The 14,584-nt window shown below is 45.3% G+C and overlaps 1 protein-coding gene across 4 annotated transcripts in view; it reads left to right on the top strand.

Annotated features, from left to right (window-relative positions):
• Positions 1–12,569, top strand: part of SPAST (spastin) — a 39,576-nt gene extending 27,007 nt beyond the window's left edge. For all 4 annotated transcript variants that reach the window (XM_056125461.1, XM_056125448.1, XM_056125454.1 and 1 more), the window contains 5 exons: positions 878–920; positions 3,160–3,239; positions 5,924–5,994; positions 8,145–8,185; positions 9,302–12,569. In XM_056125461.1, coding sequence (XP_055981436.1) covers positions 878–920; positions 3,160–3,239; positions 5,924–5,994; positions 8,145–8,185; positions 9,302–9,424 — 358 coding nt within the window. In that variant the 3' untranslated portion in view covers positions 9,425–12,569. The remainder of the gene's footprint in view (positions 1–877; positions 921–3,159; positions 3,240–5,923; positions 5,995–8,144; positions 8,186–9,301) is intronic.
• Positions 12,570–14,584: the final 2,015 nt, after the last annotated feature.

Here is a 14,584-nt window from a genome sequence, read left to right as displayed (position 1 = left end):
CTGTGTTTCTGTTTGTTTGTCTCGTTTTGGTTTGGGGGCCACACCTGGCAGTGCTCAGGGCTTGCTCCCGGCTCTGCATACAGGAATTAGCCCTGGAGGTGGATGAAAATCCATATGGGATGCTGGGGACTGAACCCAGGTCAGCCGCATGCAGAGCAAAGAAATGCCCTACCAACTGCACTATCACTTGGTGCCCCCTGTCCCCCGGTGAACTCGTTTTAAAGGAGTTAACTCTTTTTTAAACTAGATCCTCATGAGATAACACAGTTGTTCATGATTGAGTTTCAGTCATAACAACGTTCCAACCCCTGTCCTTCACCAGTGCACATTTCTTGCCACCAATGTCCCCAGTTTCCTTCTCACCCCCCACCTGCCTCAGTGGCAGACCTCTCTCCCTCTCTCCCCCCTCCCTCTCTCCCCCCTCCCTCTCTCCCTTGCAGTAATGTCACTGAAAGACTCTCACGTATATCACTTTACGTCCTTTCGGCATTCAGTTCTTGTCCAAAGTGATTATTTCTGGATATTGCTGTCGTAGTGGTCTCTTCTCTGTCCTAGTTGCCCTCCACCCGCCGCACGAGTGGAATCTTCCTACCATGGACCAGTCTTGCTGGCTTTCGTTTTCACTGTTACTGGTTATTATTCTCAGACTATGTTTTTTTTAATACCCCTCAGATGTATTGCAATTATTCTGTGTCTGTCCCTCCCCATGACTCATTTCACTCAGCACGATAAACTAAAGGAGGAACTCTTAAAATGGCCAGCTACTGCTAAAATGTGTTCAAATACCTTAAACATTACACTTAAAATTGAGAAAAAAGATTTTTAACTTGTTTGCTAGCTCAACAAAATTACATGTGTTTGAATCTTTTTTTTTTAGGCGTTTCATCAAACGAGTGTATGTTTCTTTGCCAAACGAGGAGGTATGTATCTATGTTTTCAAGGTTTTTTTTTTTTTCTTTTTTTTCTTTTTGGGTCACATCTGGCAATGCTCAGGGGTACTGCTGACTTTTCACTCAGGAATCACACATGACAGTGCTCGGAACCATATGAGATACTGGGAATCGAACCCGGGTTGGTCAGTTACAAGGCAAATGCCCTACCCGCCGTACTATCGCTCTAGCCCCTAAGTTGGTTTTTTTTTTTTTAAGCAAATCAAGAACTGACGTAGTGACAACATGTCAGAATGTACTTAATCCTTAGTACAGTCATACTGGAAAACAGCTTGGAAGTTTCTTAAAGACATAAACATAGGGGGGTGGAGAGAGAGTACAGCAGATAGGGTGCTCTTGCCTTGCATGCTGCTGACCCATGCTCAATCCCCGGCACCCGATATGGTCCCCTGAGTACTGCCGTCCTGTATATCCTGAGCATCCTGTATATGGCCCAAAAACATAACAAGGAAAAAACAAAAAACAACATAGGGCCATATATTTGCATGCAGGAGACCCAGTTTGATCTCTTGCTCCACATGATCCCCTAAGCATGGCTGGCAGTGACCCCAAAACAAAACAGATAAACATAAATTCACTACATTTTATGCAAGAGAAATGAAGATGCATATTCAAATAAAAATATATTTAAGAATTTCTGTAGCATCATATGAATGGTAACCAAGTTCTGCTAAGAATCTAGAAGATTCAGGGGATGGAGAGATGGAATACAATGGATACATACTTGCCTGACACAAAGCCAATCTGGGTTCAGTCCCTGCCACTCCATATGGCCCTGAGCACCACCGTGAGTGATCCCTGAGTGCAGAGCCAGGAGCAAGCCTTGAACTTTGCCCAGTGTGCCCTGCATCCCCCCCCCCCCCCCGCACCCCCCAAAAATCCCCCAAACTCCTGCCTGAGCAAGAACGACATGTTTTTGGAGAGGTGGTTCAGTGGGTGGGCACTTTCTTGCACACGGGCTGGCCTGGTTTCATTCTTGTCTCGTATGGTTTCCTGAGCCCAGCCAGGGTGATGGAGGAGTGAGAAGTCAGTCCTGAGCACCTCTGGGTATGGCCCACAAGGCCTGAAGAAACCGAACCCAAACCCAATGTCCTCCGAACGAGTGCTGTTTAGCAATGAGCAGGGTGAGCTACATCCACATACTGTGATGTGGGTGAGTCTTGGAAACTAAGGGACCTGGAGAGAGAACAGCAGGTCGGGTCTGCCGACCCGGTTTTGCTCCCCTGACACCACGTACGGACCACTGAGCATCGCTTGGGTGATCATTTTGGTCGCCAAAATCCCCCCGAAAATAATATTAGATTAAAAAAAAATACTTGGGGCTGGAGAGATAGCACAGCGGGTAGGGCGTTTGCCTTGCATGCGGCCGACCCGGGTTTGATTCCCAGCATCCCATATAGTCCCCTGAGCACCGCCAGGAGTAATTTCCGAGTGCAGAGCCGGGAGTAACCCCTGTGCATCGCCGGGTGTGACCCAAAAAGAAAAAAGTCCTTAGGGCTGGAGAGAGTTGAGTGGCATAAGGTGCCCCAGGGACTGCCAGGTGCGATCCAAAGTATAGAATGAGAACCCAGCTGAGTTGTTTAGCTTAGACTTTCAGCGTTTGGTATGAACCGTAGCTGTTTACAGTGTTTTTCAGTGTTGTCCCAATTCTCTCAGGCACTCTGAAAAAGGTGGTTTGGGCCAAGTATGTTGCCCCACAGTCCAGCACTTGCCTCACAGGTGGGGCACTGGGGTTGTTCCCAGCATCTCCCAAACAAAGATGCTGTGATTTGAAATCTATTTCATGTAGGTAAACGAGACTCCTGAACAGAGAGGTAGTAGAGGGCCAGTGCTTGCCTGGCATGTGGCCAACTCTGATTCAGTCCCTGGCACCCATCTCCGGTCCCATCACTGCCAGCAGTGAGCCCTTGCTGTACTCTGTGGCCTCAAACTCAAAAAATACACGCAAAACCAAGAACAGAAGATTCTCCGAAGGAGAACTGACCGTCTGTGGGCGGGGAGCTGGGGGTGTTGGTGGAGGGGCGTGGGCACAGTGAAGGTATTGGTGTTTCATAGCGTCCAAACTGAAAAAGGGAAAAGCAGAAGCCAAACAGAGGAGACTGAAGAGGTGACTGTGAGACCTCCTTACCATTAAGAGGATTTAACCGGATTTCTGGACGTTGTATGAAACCAATTCTGAGAATTGATGATTATTCCATATTTCTTTTAGACGAGACTACTTTTACTTAAAAATCTGCTGTGTAAACAAGGAAGCCCGTTGACCCAAAAAGAACTAGCTCAACTTGCTAGGTGAGTGCTTCGGTTTGGTTTGTATTGCAGTTCTCTCTCTCTCTTTTTTTTTTCTTTCTGGGTCGGTCACACGCAGGGTTCCTCCTGGCTCTGCACTCAGAAATCACTGCTGGCAGTGCTTGGGGGACCATATGGGATGCCGAGGATCGAACTCAGGTCGGCTGCGAATGCCCTACCCCCCGTACTATCGTTCCAGCCCCCTGTATTGTAGCTCTTTAAAAAAATACTTAAATAATTTCTTCTTTTTTTTTTTTTTTTTTGCTTAAAGTAAGGCTGAGTATGGAATGGGTTCTTGCTACATTAGTCTCTACTAAGACTTCTCATCGCATACGTATGGTATCTAAATCTTGATTGCTGGATTCTCTGTAAGACATGACCTACGCACAGAGAAATAGGGGAAGGGCTGGGGCACAGGCTCTGCATGTAGGCGGCTCGGGTTTGATTCCCGGCACTACGTGGTCCCCAGAGCGATGAGTTGGGATTGTGTTCTGAGCACTGCTGAGTGTGGGCCAAAGCCAAACAAAATCCCCTCAGTATCTAGTGAAGCGACTCTAGTTTCATGAGCTTGCTGAAACTTGGGCCAGAGCAACAGTACGGTGGGGAGGCTGTTTGACTCGCATGTGGCCCCCCAACCCAGATCCAGTCCCTGGCATCTCATAGGGACCCTGAGCACCACCTGGAGTGATTCCTGAATGCAGAGCCAGGAGTAACTTACCCCTGGGCACTACCAGACGTGGCCCTCTGTCAAAAACACTTTTTTTTTTTTTCTTAAATAGAAACACACATATGAGGCTAGAGAGAAAATACACATGTGCTTCTCCGGGCTGTGACTGATCCCCTTTGAGTCCTTAACGCTACCTATGGTCTCCCTGTAGTACCAGGATTATCCCTGAGGCTAAGAGTAAGCCCTGAGCAAGGCCCAAATGCTCCCCAAATACTAATTTACAGGTTTAAATTCGGGGGGCCTTATTAAGGGCCATACCTCGCTATTTCTGGCCGCTCTGTCCTGGGGATAAAACCTAAATCTTTTGCATATAATTGCATGGTATACTTTCCAGAGCTGTCTCCTCGGCTCACTAATTTCAATTCGTAGCTTCTTTTTTTTTTTTTCTTTTTGGGTCACACACAGCGATGCTCAGGGGTTACTCCTGGCTCTGCACTCAGGAATTACTCCTGGAGATGCTCAGAGGACCGTATGGGATGCTGGGAATCAAACTCGGGTCGACCACGTGCAAGGCAAATGCCCTACTCGCTGTGCTGTCGGTCTAGCCCCTAATTTGTAAATTCTTTAACATTTTTATATCTGTGTACATCAGTAGATTTTTTTATTTTTAGTAGTGAGATACCATGAGGTACAGTTGTAGACTTATAAATTTTTGTGCTTGGGTTTCAATTATACAGTGATCGAGTACCCATCCCTCCACCAGTGCCCATTTCCCACCACCACGGATCCCAGTGTCCCTCCCACCCCCTATCCCCCCATCCTTCCAGGATGGGAGAAGCATGCTGAAAATAGACTATAGACCAAACGTGATTGCCACTCAATTACATCAGTAGTTTTTTTTTTGCTTTTTGGGTCACACCCGGCGATGCACAGGGGTTACTCCTGGCTCTGCATTCAGGAGTTACTCCTGGCGGTGCTCAGGGGACCATATGGGATGCCGGGAATCGAACCCAGGTTGGCCACGTGCAACGCAAGCGCCCTACCCTCTGTGCTATCTCTCCAGCCCCTACATCAGTAGATTTTTTTAAAAATGTTTTTATTTTGTTTTGGAGTCACACCTGGTGACGCTCAGGGTTACTCCTGGCGCTACACTCAGAAATCAACTCCAGCTGCTCGGGGGGCCCTTTGAGATGCTAGGGTTTTCATAGTCAAGTATATGAAAATCTGGTATTTTTAGTAAAAACTCTTCCTTGGAGAAAAGAGTCAATTCAACACTTCAAAATAATGAATCCTTAAAAATCTTGATAAAGAATCCGGCTGCTGGGGCTGGAGCAATAGCACAGCGGGGAGGGCGTTTGCCTTGCACGCAGCCAACCCGGGTTCGATTCCCAGCATCCCATACAGTCCCCTGAGCATCTCCAGGAGTAATTCCTGAGCGCTGCCAGGGGTGATTCCTGAGTGCAGAGCCAGGAGTGATCTCTGTGCATCGCTGGGTGTGACCCAAAAAGAAAAAAAAAATCTGGCTGCTAATGTTTGGCCATTCTCTGCTTTTCCTTCGCCTCCCGGGTTCTTCATTCCCTTTGATGATCTTGTGGCTGCTCAGGGCCCCCCACTGTGGCGTCCTGGACAGGTCGGCTTCTTTCCCGCTGTCTTCCCTGTCTGTCGTACATTGGCAGGCATTTCCTACAAGGCTGTGCTCTCTGCCAAGGCGGAGACGAGTTGACTTACTAGAGACATACGTGGTTACATGTCAGTGGTCCCCTGGGAAAGTGGCACCTTCCCAGGCAACTGGCACCTTCTGGACACAGCGCATGCCTTCATCCAAAGGGACAGTTTTAGCTCTGACAATTTGAGGTACAGTTGGTAGCCAATAATTTGTGTCTAGCAAACGGGCCTTTCTGTGTCCTGAGAATCAGATCACGCAGCTGTTTGCTTAGAGACAAAGACAAACCTCGTGTTAATAGAGATTTAAATCTGCAAAGATGAAAATAATTTGCTGCTTCTTCCTTTGTGTTTTCAGATTGACTGATGGATACTCAGGAAGTGATCTCACAGCTTTGGCGAAAGACGCAGCACTGGGACCTATTCGGGGTAGGTTTAGAGGACCTTGAAACATCAAGCAGGACCTATGATCCCACTTGGTTTACTGTTTCGGGACCACATCCAGCAGTGCTCGGGAGCTCTGGCTAGCTCTCTGCTCAGGTGTGAGCCTGGCACTGGGCTGAAGAGGTGGGGAAGGGACGCGTGTTTGGTGCTGGGGAACAGACCAGGATTGGGGGCGCAACACAGGCACCTCACCGCTGAACTGTGTCTGGCGCCCACACAGCCCTTCTTTCTAGTCACCGTGACTCACAGTCCTGTTAGCGATGGGATCCCATGCCCAGGCCATCCCAATCCCGTGCCCCCGCAGAGCGCCTCTTCCCCTCCAGCCCATACACCCTGTGGAAGCCGAGGGACCCTCTTGCCTTTTATTAGCAGGAAAACAGTAAAGGGGTATCGCTGGGACACTTGCGCAAAGGGATTTCTTTATACTTTCCTGTATAGTGCTGAGTAGTGAATATTTTAGTCCTGTGGACCACATATACTCTTAAACTGTGTGGGTTTTTTTTTTCCCTTCTATTTTTCTAAGGAGAGGACCAGAGTGTAACACTGTCATTAGCTCCTAGCCCACACTAAAATAGCGGTTGGGTGGACCAGTACGGTCTACCGGACAGCCGGCTTCCACCTCGGCAGCTTGAGGCCTGGGGTCTCTGCAGGCCCGGTTGCTGAGCTTCTGCTCGTGGCTGTGCTTGGTGGAGGTAGCGCCCTTCAGTGAGAAACGCCCTTCGCCCGGCTGGGTGCCTTTGTGGCACCGGGATCCCACAGAGCAGGGATGCTGCCCGCAGAAACACCAACTCATACATCATTCGTGGTTTAAAGTATCGTTAATGGGCCCGAGTGATAGGATAGCAGGTAGAATGCTCACCTTGCACCTGGCTGACCCGGGTTCAATCCCTGGCATCCCATATGGTCCCCAAGCACTGCTAGTCGTAATTCCTGAACTCCGAACCAGAAATGATCCCTGTGCATCACTGGGTGGGACTCAAAACCGAAACCAACCAAACAAAAAGAATTAGCAGATACTTAAAAGCCACAGAAACATGTTGAAAACGCAGGCTGAGCCCAGGCTTTAGTCCCTTGAGCCCTACTAGAAGAACCCAGAAACAAAAAGAAAAAATTAAAAAAAAAAAACCAATTTGCTCGCTCTCACTTGCTCTCTCGCTCTCTCCCCTTCCACCCCTACCCCCGTGGTGCTTAGGGCTTATTCCTGGCTCAGCGTTCAAGGATCACTCCTGGTGGTTCCTTTTGTGTGTGTGTTCTATGTTGTGCTCAGGGATCGCTTCTGGTGGGGTTCAGAGGATCATGTAGGGTGCTGAGGATGGAACCCCGGTGAGCGCGTGCAAGGCAAACACCCTCCTGCTGTACTGTCCCCAGCTCTCCTGATCTCCTGATTTTTTTTTTTTTTGGGGTTTTGGGTCACATCCAGTGATGCACAGGGGTTCCTCCTGGCTCTGCACTCAGGAATTACTCCTGGCGTTGCTCAGGGGACCATATAGGATGCTGGGGATTGAATGTTGGTCAGCCGCATGCAAGGCAAACGCCCTGCCTGCCGTGCTGTCGCTCCAGCCCCCTGTAAAATGTGTTCTTGTGAATAATAGAAATTGAATGCCTTTATTCAGTACCTCCTAAACAGAAGCATCCTCTGAGCATTTGTAAACTGCATGTGCCCTTCATACAATGGCAGGTGACTTGTGAGAGGGATCTACCACTTCCTCTTGACCCACCTTGCGCACCTGGGGAAATTGAGGACTGATTTGCTATCTCTGAACCCCTGCACAGTACACACTGAGGCAAGGGGGAGGGGTTGGGAGAGATCAGGAGAGAGAGACCCCCAGCCTTCTCTGCACCTGCGCTGCCATGAGTCGTCTCAGCTCCGATCCACTCAGTGCTTCTGGCCATAGTGCTCATAGCTCTAGCCTCAGGGCTACTGACTGAGTCCCTTCATCAAATCCCAGCTTGGTTTATCAGGTCCCAGGAACTCACTGTCACTCTCCTCCCTGCCTGCTTCAATATTAGCTTGTGCAATTTTCTTCTTATATCCTCATATCGAACATGTACTTTAGACCAGTGTTCTTGATTTTGTTCAGTATTTTGAACTTTGAAATCTTTATTTTTAAATGGGTAACTTTTATATTTTACAGAACTGAAACCAGAACAAGTGAAGAACATGTCTGCCAGCGAGGTATATGTTACAGTTATCATTTTATTGTTGTTAAAGCGTGCTGTATTGCAAGACACCCTTTGTCTGTATTTTTCTAGCCTGTTTTATTAGAAACCAGGGAAAGAACAGCTGCCCTGAGTGCAGAGTCGGGTGTAAGCCCCGAGCACTGCTGGGTGTGGCCCCAAAACAACAAAAAATCCAAGTGTCGACAAAACATCAAAAACAACGAAAACAACAAAAAATCGAAGTTCATGTCTTGCAGTGGATATCCTGGTTCCATCCCCAGGACTCCAAAATAAAATGAAGTTTTGCCTAAGTTACTTTTCCTTGTCTTGGGCCCAGAGCAGATAAGCTTGTTACCTTGTGTGCTCTGGTCCCTGAGTTCAAGTAAATAGAGGCCAGCTGAGTCTCTGTTTTTTCCTAAAAGTTCCGTACAATGCAAGGCATGGCAAATAAATAAATAAATAGTGAAAAAGCAGTCTGGGGTTAGGAGGTTAGTCAGAGGGTAGGTCACACTTCTTTCGGAGGTGTGAAAGAAACCTAGCAATGCAGAATTGCTCAACGCTATATCCGAGGCCAGAACGGCAAAATGGAAGCTGAACAGTGTGTATTTGGATAGTGAAGTTGTGAGCGACTTTATTCTTCTTGCCGATCGATGTTTTGTCTGATTTTGTTTTTATAGTGAACAGTCTGACTTAGAAGGAAAGCGAGAGGTGGCTTAGGCGCTTGCTCTGCTGCCCACAGCCAACCAGGGTTTGATCCCTGGCACCCCACGCGTTTTCTCCCAAGGCCCACCAGGAGTAAGCCCCCAGCATTGCCGGTGTGGCCGCAAAAGCAACAATAATCAGTGGAAAGGGTAGATGTAGCTCAGTGTCAGAGCACAAGCCGCGTATGTGTGAGAGACAGTTCATCTCCCAGAGCAAATGATAAAACGTGGCACCCAAGAAATAAAACAAAAATATAAAACTATTCGTTTTAGCTCTCATATGTAGCCACCTTGAGAAATATGTGGTATATAAAATACGATTGCCATAATTTATGAGAATGTGTCTATTTACACGAATCACTTACTTCATCATTAAATACTACTCTCTGTGTTTATCATTTATTTTGTCCTTTGTTCTTTTTTAAACCTAGATGAGAAATATTCGATTAGCAGACTTCACTGAATCCTTGAAAAAGATAAAACGCAGTGTGAGCCCTCAGACCTTAGAAGCATATGTACGCTGGAACAAGGACTTTGGAGATACCACCGTTTAAGACATTTGTAAGCTGCAGAATATTCCATCTTCCAGGAGGGAAACGCCACCTTCCAAGAATAGTTACCAGCTACAGGAACTCAGCCTAAGTTTACAGAACTTTTCATACTTCTAATTCTGCATCCTAGAAGATAAACATGAAAAAAGATTTAAATAAGATCTACAATGCAAATGGAATATTTTCATTTTTTAAACGATATTTTCGGTTTCATGCATCTTGATTTACACTGGTTAGTTTCATGCATAAAGGAATATTTTCTTTAAGGTCTTACTGCCGTGATCATGGTTACCCCACTGGGCACTGGAACTTGGAGCACAACGAAACCCGCATCTGGTCTTTCCCAGCAGCGTCAGAATGAATGTACATATTTGTATATTGTGTTGCAGATTAAAGTATTCCGGAGACAGTGAATGGTAGAAAACACAAGAGCCTTGGTTATTTGCCTTTTGGTGTCTTCAGCAGTAGTTGTTCCTGTTTTCCTTTTCTCCTGTGCTCTTTACTGAAGTGATTGGAATACCAAATACTTTCATTTTTCACCTTTTTTCTTTGTCTAAACCCAGTGTGCCAAATGAGAATTTTTCCCAATGTGACAGTGGTAGGAAAAAGTATTTTGGGATTGTTTTCTTCATAAACTTATAGACATTAAACAGTTGTATTCTCTTTTTTATTTTTCTTTTTACCTTCCATACGTTTTAGAAAGGAAAATGATGGCCACGAAGCAAATCTGATGAGAGAGGAGGGGGAGGTTGTTGGAAGGTTTGAGTTCCTCTGTCATACAACATGTAGATCGATCCTCACGTGACCTGCAGTATTGTTTTCAAGTACATCTGTCAGAAATCTGTGTAGACTGTTAACTTATTCCTCCTGGGATTTATTTTCTGCTAGGAATATTCTAATATTTAGACAAAGACCATGTTGGGGTGGAGAGTCAGCCCAGTGGGTTGGCACTTTCCTTGCTCACGACTGCCCATGTGACTTCCGTCCGCAAGCTCTCCCAGCAGGGCCCCTGCACACGAGCCTCAAGTAAGCCCTTAGCAGGCAAGTGAAACGGGACAACTTAAACTGCTATTAAAAAAAAAAATCATTGCGGTACGAGAGAAGAAAAGAACTGAGAGCCAAAATATTTATAATTTATTGCTTATTGCTTTCTTATGGTTTACAGGATAATTATAAGGCAGTGGATATCCCATCTTTAATATGAATCATTAATCTCTCCAATGAACTAAATTGCTGTTTTTATATACTGCATATATTTTCTAGGTTTCTTGTGTGCTCCCTTTGTTAACTAATGTCTTAGTCTATTACTCAACCTTTTGTGTCCCCCAAATGTACAGTAATTCTATTTCTCGTTTGTACATGCCTGGATTTTTATTACAAAAATGTCATTGTAGGTAGTAGAGATTCCTGGCCTTTCAAATATTGTAATGAAAGCAAATGGATATTTGCACTTAGTTTACTGATTAAAAGTTTGTTTACAGAAATTTTCTTTGGTGCTTAAATGATGTTACGTAAAATGGGTAGAAGGAATAATTTTATAGTAGTAACGAAGATTAACAAAGTACTTTCACTTGGGAAAAACGCCCTTGATTTTTGAGGAAATAAGATTTCAAAAACCTTGTTTCCCCCAATAGATAAGCATTTTATAATGAAGACTTTCTCCTTAGTTTTATTCTTGTTCTTTTGAAAGATTTATCTAACTGGAGAACATGTATGATTTCTTAAGATCATCTTTTTTTAGCCATAACTTAGGTCTTCTCTAATTGATTTTAGAAATCCCCAGATAATAAAATAAGTAGGAAAGTCATATACATTTTTGTCAGTTTGAGTAGTATCTTAAATGTCTAAGATATTAAAAAATATTGGCAATAAAAAATTACTTATATAAGAATCAAAAGTACCCTAAACATAAAATTTTTCATTAAAGCTCATTTCATTTTTCATTTTCCTTTGAAAGATTTTAGAAACATTTTTGGTAGTTGGTTAACTAGTCAGTCATATTAAAAACCTCGAGTTCACATTTTAAAATAGTCTATAAAATTTATCAGCAGGAAACTTACAATTATTCTATGCAATAATTTAATAACCATTTTTTATTGGATAAGCTTTTAGATAACAGATTTCAAATATTATGAGCTATAAAGTCAAATGATCACAAGCCTCTCGTAGAGTTTTACTCCCATGTGAACAGACATCTGTAGAGAGAAGCTATTTCCTTTCCTCACCATGTTCGAAGTTGCTAGAGAATTATTTTTTCTGACTTAAAAACAATGATCGTGTTTTATTTAAAGCTATGTTTCTTTCATAGAACGGCCAGGAAAAAGTAGTTTTAGAGTAGGAGGTATAAGGGAATGGTTCTGTCCCTTTCAATAAGGACAAAAGTTGCTGAGAGTTTCTAAACAAATAATAGGTGTAGATTGTCAGCGTTTGGATTTTGCATCGAGCTCTGTCACATTACCTCCTAAACAGTAAGTCTTAACATCTTAAGCATTTGCTTGCTCTAACTGTTAATTCAAAGTTTCGTAAAGTGAATTAAAACTTCCTGATGTAGGGCCAGAGCAGTACTGCTGCAGGGAGGTGCTTGCCTTGGCATTCAGGTCCGTCCCCAGCACACACAGAAGCCCCACCGGGAGTGATCGTTCAGTGGAGCGCCAGGAGGAAGCCCTGAGCACCGGCAGGTTTAGCCATGCCCCCCACACCCACCAGAAAACCCCTTTTAGATGAAATGGAGATGTAATGGATTTTAAGCCAAGGGAAAGAATTGGTGCTATCTTTCCAGGTATCTTAGGGATAAACATTATTCCGAGGTAGTCTGTCCATAGAGGGTCTTAGATTATTGACTTGCAGTCATGCTTTGTGCTTGGAAACAACTGGAGAAAAAGCAGATGCTAGAATCCTAGTTTAACACGTAGCAGTCTTTGTTTATTGTGTAAAATTCTATATATTTTGTACAAAAGTTCTTTTGGTGGGATGAATTATTTACAGTTTGTTTTTGGACTGAATGGAAGGAGTTTAAGTGCTTTGTCTCAATTTTAACCTGGTCTTTTGTACTTTTCTTCAGAAGAAATGAATTAAAAAAGATCCAGCTGCATTAAAGTGGGTTTTTATCCTAATGGATTGAAAATAATAAAATTTATTTTGCCTTTAATTTTTTTTTTAACTTTTTGAGATTTCAGGGGTTGCTATCTGGTAATGGAAGAGAAGCTTGTGTTTGGCTTATCTTTCTCACAGCAATAAAAAACACAGAAAGACATAAAAGTGGCGATTTGAAGTTCGGATGGTCCTTGAAAACTTCTCGACCTTTGTTCCCGCTAAATCTTCCCTGGGAGGGTGGGACCAGCCTTCTCTGGTCTGGGCTAGCTCTGTGTAAAGCCTTATCAGGTCTTATTTCCTATGCTCACAAGATGGGTCTGGACACCCTTAGGCTAGGTAGTTCTACTACCCCGTTTTACATGAAGGAGACATGATGGTGACCCATAGTCCGGTGGTAGAAACAAGATGAAGTAAAGAGGGCTTGACACAGGGCATGAGAAATGAGTACGTTAGTCATGGTGGGGGCAATGTGAGGTGTTGGAAGAGTCTGGAGGAAGGCATCCACAGAGATGGCAGATTGGTGACAGATACTGGGCACGTAGTACATCAACCATGGTGCTAGCCATAACACATCAGAAAGGGCGGGGGGTGGGGTTGTTTCTAAAAAAAGTCATTCCTCACTGGAACACAACCAGCGAGGGGACTGGAACTGGATTTTAGAGTATGAGCAATATTTGAATATTAGATTTAAAAAAGGAAAAACAGCGTAAGGTCTGCTCGGGACCCAAGGGCAGCCAGCTGATGAAATAGTGACGTCTGGAATCAAAGATCACCCTAACCCCTCCAGCACTAAAGACGGCTTCGGGCCCGTCCCAAGCCAGGTAGCCCCAGGCTGCATTCCTACCTTCACTCTCCTCCCCATCGCTGTGCCTGCCCAGGACAGCTTCAAAATCTGCTTAGGGTGCGGTTCTGCTCCAGCCTCACCAAAGAGAGGGTCACCCAGGAGCACATCCAAATAGACTTCTCCAGTTTCTTCACTTGCATTGTCTCTGTCCCCTGTCTGTGCGCACTGGGCAAGGTCTCCGACTTATCACACAGGGCTGGAGAGAGTCCCGCGGATGTGGCGCTTGCCTTGCATGCAGCCGATCGAGGTTTGATTCCCTGCACCACATATAGTACCCCGAGCCCTGCAGGAATGATCCCAGGGTACAGAGCAAGGAGTAAAACCCTGAGCACCGAGGCTGTGGGATCCCCCCTAAAATCTCCCCCCAAAAATTTGAATATAAATGTGAGTAGATAGAACTGTGTATGTAGTTCCTAGCTCTCTCCAATGGGCAAGGCCTAAAAGCAGTGTGTATTGGAACACTCATTATTTTGCCTCCAAATTTTCCATCTGTCCAAATGCCAGACATTAGGTGGTGTTTATTTATTTGGTTTTGGGGCCACATCTGGCTCTGCACTCAAGAATCACTCCTGATAGTGCTCAGGAGATCATTAAGGATGCCAGCAATGAGCCCAGGTGGGCTGCATACAAGGCAGACATACTACCTGCTATGCTATCGCTCTGGTTCTATTGTCTCAAAAATCTTTTCTGGTCTTTGTTGTTCTTTGGTTTTGGGGCCACACCTCGCAGTGCTAGGGGGCCATATGCAGTTTCTAGGAGGGAACCAGGACTGGCCATATGCGTGCAGGAGCTTGAACCCCAGTCCGAGCTCTACAGATGCTCTGACCTCTTAAAAATTTCTCTAAGTGGACATGGCTTTTTCTGCCAGAAGGGAACAACATGATGCCCGCCACAGCCATGCCACTGGACCCCGTGCTAGGTTGTTTTACTCAGGGTACCCCAGAGGGAGGTGGGTGAGAGCCCTCCCCGCCCCTGGGGACCCAGACCTGGCAGCTGAAAACCTCCAGAACCCAACCGCTGCCTCGACCAAGGTCATTCCCCAAAATAGAACAATCTTCACTCTGTCTCCTCTATGGGTACTTTTTTTGTTGCATTTTCAGCGGTTCTCCATAACAGACAATACAAAATATATTATTTTGGTTGTGCTGTGGGACAGGACTTGGGGCTTGGGATGGAAATATCCCCAATTTGGTGGTGGGAAAGTGTAACGGTGGTAGGATTGGTGT

The sequence above is a fragment of the Sorex fumeus genome, unplaced genomic scaffold, assembly GCF_029834395.1.
Source record: "Sorex fumeus unplaced genomic scaffold, SorFum_2.1 ptg000006l, whole genome shotgun sequence".
Classification (NCBI taxonomy): Eukaryota; Metazoa; Chordata; class Mammalia; order Eulipotyphla; family Soricidae; genus Sorex; species Sorex fumeus.
The sequence above is the reverse complement of the archived record's forward strand: the minus strand, read 5'-3'. Positions and strand labels throughout refer to the sequence as shown.